The following is an 8041-nucleotide window of genomic DNA, read 5'->3' as shown; positions in this document are numbered from 1 at the left end:
CCTCTATTCTTGTACATAAGTGCGCCAGACAATTAATCGGAACGGGGAATAGCAGACAGAGAGATTGAAAATATAGACGGACAATTGAGTCAAGCGCGGTAGTAAGTAAAGTGCGTGAATCGTTCGTTCAGAATTATAGCATGTGTTTAAGTGTATTGCAAAGTTGTATTGAGAAAGAATAAACTAGTTTTATTTAAGAAAGGACTTGTATCGCTGAAGTTTCTCATGAAGAATTTTTACGAGTAATTAACTAACGACCAGAGACGTAACACAACTTTAACCAAATAATCCTGAAAGGTGATTGCCATGGCTTATGCTTCGTATTATAAAATATATTATTTAGATATATTATATCTATTATAACTTTAGATTGTGCATAATATTTACATAAGCAGTACGTTAGATGTTAAAGCATATTAAAATTTGTAGTTTGTTCAATAAAATGATGTTGAATAATATGACTAATTCATTTTAAAACTTTTTTCGAAACATGTCTTGACTTGATTTGTGATGTAATTTAACTTGCTTGTTTCTGTTAAAAATATTCTGTAGTTTTTGCTGTGAAGCTCAAATTCATTGGTGGTTTTAGATGTATTATTTTGTTTCAGCATTCTCAATTGGTCTCTATTGGCGGGAAAAATAACCCGCCAAGCAAACTGAGCTCAGTGTTTCGAATGTGACATTGTGAGATAGAGGCTGCTTACGTACTAATCTTTGTTTCTACTCATTCTCACAATCCCAGTCTATTGTGCGATATAACTAACGGAATTTTAACAGTTTAAAGTTTTACTGACGTTATTTTCTCATTCTATCCCTTTGAAAAATGTTTGTATACAAAAGAGGTAATTTTTTTATATATCAACTATTTTTATAAATTATTTTATATTATTATAATTAATGAGGTGCCAAAAATGAGTTTATGATTTACCTAACGCAGAAAACTTAGTTTATGTGATACAGGATATGATTCTTCAAAGTTCTGTTTCGATAAATTGGTAAATTAAAAGACCAATATGCTTTGTTCAAGTATTGTTGTTTCAACAGTAAATGCAATTTTAACAGAGATACTGGTACAGTGGTAGTCTGAAACTAGTAGTAAAACTAGTCTTGCCACTCTCACCATTAAATACAAATAACGATCATGTATCAATACTATCCATTACCTTAACACTCTTGAATATCTGAATCAGATTCCCTCATAACTTCTTTTTTCATGAAAAACTATTTCTCAGATTTTAACCTGTCCTCGTATAACAACCTTTCCACTCCAAGTATCATCCTAGTAGCCCTCCTCTGAACCCTTACCAACAATTTAATGTATTTCCTAAAATATGGAGCTCAAGACTGAATGATACTCCAAATAAGGCATAACTAGTGACTTGTGTGTATAATACAACCTTTTTTTTTGTAGATACGATGTAAAATCCAATTTGACTTACCAGTACCACAAGCAACAGCACACTGTTTGGATGGCTTAAGAGAATTATCAACCAGAACACCAAGATTTATTTCTTCCATAACACAGTTGAAGCTATTCCCATTAAAATTATACTCACAATTCAAATTATGATATCCACATGCATTACCTTGCATTTATTATAATTGAAAGTCATTTTTTCATGTATTTGCCCAACTCACTAAATAATCTAAATCCTTTCATAAAGAAGCAGCATACTATTCACAAGACCTTAATGTCATCAGCAAGTTTAAGTAATTTATTGACCATTTCTTAACTTGTGTCATCTGAATCACAAAGAACAAAGGTCCAAAAAATGGGCTCAGACGTTTTTATTCACATCAAGGGAGCCTCAGACTAAAAGAATTTGGGAACCAATTTGTTCAAATCCTTATCAATTTTATGAATATTTCACTTGTGTATTTTCATTTAGTTATTTGTATTGGAAATTGACCTAAGAGAATTATTGTTGTCATAGATTAGATACTTTTACTGTTGTCTGAAAAAGGTATTTAAAAACTATTTATCATAAACATGTAGATGTTTAAGTTTGTTGTTTGAACAGAATAGTTTAAGTGTAATTTCTATTGTTAAGGTAATGGCTACAAGCCTTTTAAATGTATTTAGTGATAAATGCTTATATGATGGAAATAGTTTGCTTAAAGTCTGACATAGTTTTCAAGAATTTATATTATATAAATGTGTAACTTGTGATATGGATGAGATGAATAGCTATGTTCAATGTAGTATATCTTAATCTATACATTCTGAATTCGTATTATCACAGGCCTTGACAAATATTTTCTGCTCTAGGAGCCAGCCCAAAAATGCAGGATCCAAGTGTGCCTAACCTAACTTCACTATTGTTTGTACTGGAAAATGGGGGCTACGTATATTTATTTACTTTCATAGCAACGACTGCATGCTAACAATCATATGATATCAACAACCACTTGATAGTATTGCCTGAACTAACTGCCTTTGGTCCCGTATGGGTCTAAACATGTGCACTGATTGGTTGATTTGAGAAAAAGAAGAAAATCAAAATGGTGTGAAATTAGTAATGTGTTGTGAACCACAGTGCTTCATTCATAAAAAACATTAAGTACTGAATCTACCATTAAAATCTTAGAAACAAAGTTTGAGTTAAGACTCAAAGTACTCTTGGAAGTCCAGAACTGTTCTAGTTCTATTTAGCAAGGCCCTACAAATGAATAAAATGGGAGAAAATACTAGGCGGCATTAAAATTTTTAGTCACCATGGCAACCTGGTTTCCTGGAATTTGTCGAGGCCTGTATTATCATAAAGTTCAAAAACTCTACTCAACAATTCTTGAAGTTGTAATTAAGTTCATGATCACTATAAAAGGTGGTGTCCTTGATAACTCTTGCTAAGAAAAGGTTCCATACAATTATTATGAAATTTTATGATTCCACCCTCTCCTCCATGATCAGTCTTTTTTGTATGTAACACTTATGCTATTTTTCTTGCAATTGCAAAAAAAAAAGTAATTAGCTCATTAAAATAAAACATTTTTACGGTTTAAAAGCTGTAATAATGCTTTTCTTTAGATCAAACATCCCAATTTAGGAAACCCTCATGACTGTGATATTTGAATGTATTTTCATCTTTCATTTTAGATATGGGATGCCAACAAACTTTGGGAGTAGGTAGCCACTTGTTAGCCAAAATTTATCAGAATTTTATTCAGTGGACAACATTTAATGTATTCATTCTTTCAAGCGACTGGCATCTTTTTACTCCTATGTATTTCAGATTTTAAAAAATTAGAATCTTACTTGTATAAAACTATTATTATGATGCAAGTTATCATTGTCAGATGTTAAGTTATGTTCACAATTGTCAGTTAAAAGCTTTTACTTATACTTCTTTACAGTATAAATATATATACTGTTGTTGGGCTTAGGATTTTTCTACAGTAGGTGTCTGATTTGTTGGCAATAAATTTGATGATAAATGAACAGCATGCACACCACTTGTTTTCAAAGTAATATATATATTTGGAACAAGTTAAACATATGTACAACAAATTCTTTACACTATAGATATTATAGGTGTATCGTAAGCACTATGTATATAGTTCTCTTCTTGTCAAAAGTCCACTTAGGCTAGGCCTATTCAGTTGCTTTAGAATTTCAGATGACAAGCCGAATTACTTTTCTCTGTTTCTATCGTACTGGTATTCTGTGTTTAATATACTTACTCTGCCTTGTTGAGTTATTGCAGTTGTATTCTGAACTTTTGATACTCATCTGCTTTTTTGTATTTAGGCCTACTTCCAATAATCGTCTGTTTTTGTTGTTTTTTGTCAAAATCCACACAGGCAGGTTCAATTGCTTTAGAACAACCTTTGATGTGACAAATTCACCTAAAATGTCAGAAAACTGTTAATCTCACTTTAACATATCAACTATTAGGCTATTCACTCCTATGATGGTTAACTTTACATTTTCAAACCTTTTCTTTGGCTGCACATCTACTTCCCATAACTTTTCTTTCTTATCTGCTCTGTCTATCTGCTGTTTCCATTCATATTGCACTATGTTTATCACTTAATCATCTGCTGGCTTTCTAGAAATCTCTTTGTTCTTGAAGTCAATGTATTGCACACAATGTTTGATGGTTTCAACATCAATAAATTATAAACACAACTTCCAATAATTGTCTGCTTTTAACTCTCAAAATAATTAATTAATACTACCTACACTAAACAGTCTTTTATATCATGACAATCATACAATAGGATTGCAGCCAGTGCGGATCTGGGATTACATACGTAGTGTGGACAGTGACAGTTACAAGCACGTAGGGTATTAAAACTAAGTGTGATTGAACACTGATTTAATGATTATAGCCTACTTGATTATTTTTATTTATGGTTATATTTTTTAAACAATTTCATTGGGGAACAGCATACTAAAGTTTTTATTGATGGAGATATCAAAGTTCTGAAACTCACTGTTTTAAAGTGAAATATTAATTTTAACCAGTTACATTTATTTCATAACAGATGGTCGCAAGGAAAAGGTTATGTTTGATAAGATAACCTCAAGAATCCAGAAACTGTGCTATGGACTCAACATGGATTTTGTTGACCCTGTAAGATTTGTCTATAGAATTTTTATTGTGCTAATAGAATAGCTTGTTGCATTTTAAATCAAGATCTGGGTGAACTGATGAGTAATAATTTAGCTGATTTTATTCACTTATCTCAGTACCATTATTGCCATAAAACAATTGAATGTTTTATAAATTTGTGTATATGTGTTGATTTGTATTTAATCAGTATTAAATCTTAGTTTGAAAGAGTTATTGTAGTGTCCAAATAGTAGCTTCTGAGGCCTTGGCAATTAAATTAGGCTCACTAAGTTAAATTTTTTCAAATTTAGTTGGCCACAGTTTTTACCATACTTTCCTTATATTCTTCTTTGTTTATTTGTCAAATATAAAGATAGTTTTAAGAGCAAAATTTGTTGAATTTATTTTTTAAATATAGTAAAATACTTGTGTTGGTTTTAAGTTTCTTTCTTTATAAGTTGAACATGCTGTTTACAAATCCAATGTGCTGTAGGTAAGTCACTGAACAAATATTTTACATTTTTTGAATTAAGATCTATGTGAAATACATGTGGTTATTTTGTAGAATCAACAATTTCTTTTGTAAGTTCAACATACTCATACACAAATTAATATAAAAGGTGTTTGTCTTATCACAGCCCAAAAATATGAGAGAAAAAAAATCTTAATTTGTTAGCATTTGTTTATTGTAATATGTTTCTATATAGTATGGATATTCAGTTATTTTTCTTGATATCTACAAGGATTCCATCTGTGTCACATTGATCACCCTCAAAATTACAGGTTTATGGATTGTGAATTTTTGGTGCTGTGTGGCAGGGATATTGGTGGCATAGAGGTACAAGATTTTGCAAAGTTTCACATTTATACATCAAATGGTTTTATGTGAGAGGTCACCAAATATTAGTTATGGGATGAGACCAAATCATCCTGTTGGTGGCTTTAATGGCAGCAGGAAGAACGTACAAGTTGTCAAAGAAATAAATGCAAAAGATAGTAGTGCTCACGAAGGTTGTCAATTGAATCAATATAGAAAAATAATGTTGTAAGTTAAGACATGTAAACTGACCTCATCACTTTACACTATTTTATGGATAATAACTATTCACATCCTGTGCTGTGCCAGTGTTGTTTCATTATTAAAAGCATCAGTTGACCAAGTTGTTTTTCTTTTCAAGTCATTCTTAAATTTATCATCTTTGAAAATGACACAATGTGTTGAGTGAATACCTACTAATCCTATCAAAAACTGAAGCTGAATTTTAGTATCAGTAAAGAGGATGGTGCAAACTTCAGTATTCAATCTACATTTTGGTCATTCGTGTTTGGGATAATAGTTCAAATGAGGTCAAAATTCTGAATGTTAATAAAAATGGCATATTTGGCTATAGCACTAATAGAGCTTTCCAGCAATAACTTTTACTGTAGCATTAAAGATAGTTATTGGTACTTTTTTAAGCCGTCTTATCTGAGAGTTATGTTGTGTTAAATATTTTTCTTCTTATATAACAACTGTCTGGTCTAAAGATATGAAACTTGGTGAAATCTTGTATCTCTGACACCAACATTCCTGCCAATTACTATCACAATTGGAAGAGGTCAGGTCAAAAACCTTCCTGAGGTAATTCGTTTGATAAAAACTGTTTATTATTAAAATACATGTATTGTACTTATGAGATGACATTATTACTGGCACAGTCTGCACTATATTATTAAAAAATGGGCTTCAACCTAATCAAAAGATCTCATATCCAGCATCTGATGCTTACCTATGATATAGTCAGTGGTCCTAGAAGGATGCATAAAAGTGCAAGGGTGTATTGTATCTTATATTTCCCACAATACATCAAATGAATTGTATTTTATTCAACCTGTTATACTCATTTAATATTTGAATCCCAAAATTATACTGAGACAAATTAAATGAAAGTTTGGAATATTAATTTGGCATTCATATACCATTCTACTAATATGTGTTTTCCTTCTGTTTTTTCAGCCAGTTATTACTTTGAAGGTCATCAATGGCTTATATCCTGGTGTAACGACAGTTGAACTTGACAACTTAGCAGCAGAAACTGCTGCAACCATGACAACTAAACATCCAGATTATGCTCTCCTTGCTGCTCGCATTGCTGTCTCCAACTTACACAAAGAAACTAAAAAGACATTTAGTGGTAAGTTTTGTGTTAATTTTTGGGTTTGGCTCAAAGTTGAATTTTCAGAACCTTTTACAACCAGAAGGTTAATCATATTTTTCTAGTAAGAGAACGAATATTGTGAAGACAAAATATTTGACCAATGGGTGAAGTATAACAGTTATGCTTATTGTCCTGGGAATAGATATGAATATGACACCACTGCCAGTTCTAAAATATATAGACAAAAGTAATTTCTACATTCTTCTGTGTACTTTGATTTAATTAAGACATTTCTGGTTTTCACTAATTATTTGAGTTACTTTGTATTTATTTCAATATGCTGAACTTCTATTTTCATTTGATTTTTTTACAAACACTAGTATGTGATAAGGTCTCAATCTATTGTTCAACTTTTGAACTATTATTCAGACTTTAAAGTTACTCTTATTTATGTTACAGAGGTAATGGATGCTCTTTACAACATGGTGGATGCAAAAACCAACAAACCCTGTCCAATGATATCGAATGAAACTTATGAAATTGTTAAGAAACATGCTGAAGTAAGTATCTTCATGAATATTTTGTCTCTTAACCCTATTGAGACGGGTAGGGATAAGAGGGCATGTCATTATGGTTGTAGATTTACATTCAACATTTTATTTAGCTATCTTTTTTATAAACGTGTGAATAAGTTTGGTATCAAATTGTAGATTATAATTCAAATTTTAGTATTATACATTAGATAGTTTCTTAATTTGAAAATAGATATTTAAAAAAAGGCTAAATATCTATTTTTTGTGTGGTATGTGGCCTTGTGGGTTTGGTCAGGTTACATTTTATGATGCCCACAATACAATGTCTATAGTTGCGTACGAATTAGGAACTCAAATGTTCAATATTGGCAAGCTAGAATATAAAATATGAATTTCCTACCTTTTCTGTTTGCTGAGATATCATGATATTTAGCGAACCCACCATATTGGCTCCACCCACCACTTCATCATTTGAGAAGACTTATTTATCTACGCCTACTTTTATGTACCAATAACTTTATAATCAATTGAAAGCTATACATTTATTCTACATAATTCCGTCAGTTTTTCTAAGTTATTTATGAGAGAAATGTACTTATATCATTGGAAAGTTTGAAGTATTGCTATCACGGCTAATTTGTCAATAGAAATTATATTTTTTTATATCCAAATACAATTTAGTTAGGAAGTCTGATAAATTACAGTGGATTTTTTGGGTATTGTTATAGTAATTTATAATTTTTATGTATTTCAAAATGCTTATATAAAGTCCACAAAAAATTTTTTTCCATATCCACATGTGAATTTGGACAAA

General features: G+C 30.9%; 1 protein-coding gene across 1 annotated transcript in view; it reads left to right on the top strand.

Moving 5' to 3' along the window:
• The first annotated feature begins 652 nt into the window (after positions 1-652).
• Positions 653-8041, top strand: part of LOC106464367 (ribonucleoside-diphosphate reductase large subunit-like) — a 42350-nt gene continuing 34961 nt past the window's right edge. Inside the window, exons 1-4 of the mRNA XM_013924505.2 lie at positions 653-842; positions 4489-4577; positions 6553-6730; positions 7154-7254. Coding sequence (XP_013779959.1) covers positions 824-842; positions 4489-4577; positions 6553-6730; positions 7154-7254 — 387 coding nt within the window. The 5' untranslated portion in view covers positions 653-823. The remainder of the gene's footprint in view (positions 843-4488; positions 4578-6552; positions 6731-7153; positions 7255-8041) is intronic.

The sequence above is a fragment of the Limulus polyphemus genome, unplaced genomic scaffold (genome assembly GCF_000517525.1).
Source record: "Limulus polyphemus unplaced genomic scaffold, Limulus_polyphemus-2.1.2 Scaffold1631, whole genome shotgun sequence".
Lineage (NCBI taxonomy): Eukaryota > Metazoa > Arthropoda > Merostomata > Xiphosura > Limulidae > Limulus > Limulus polyphemus.
This window is presented reverse-complemented; position numbering and strand designations above follow the sequence as displayed.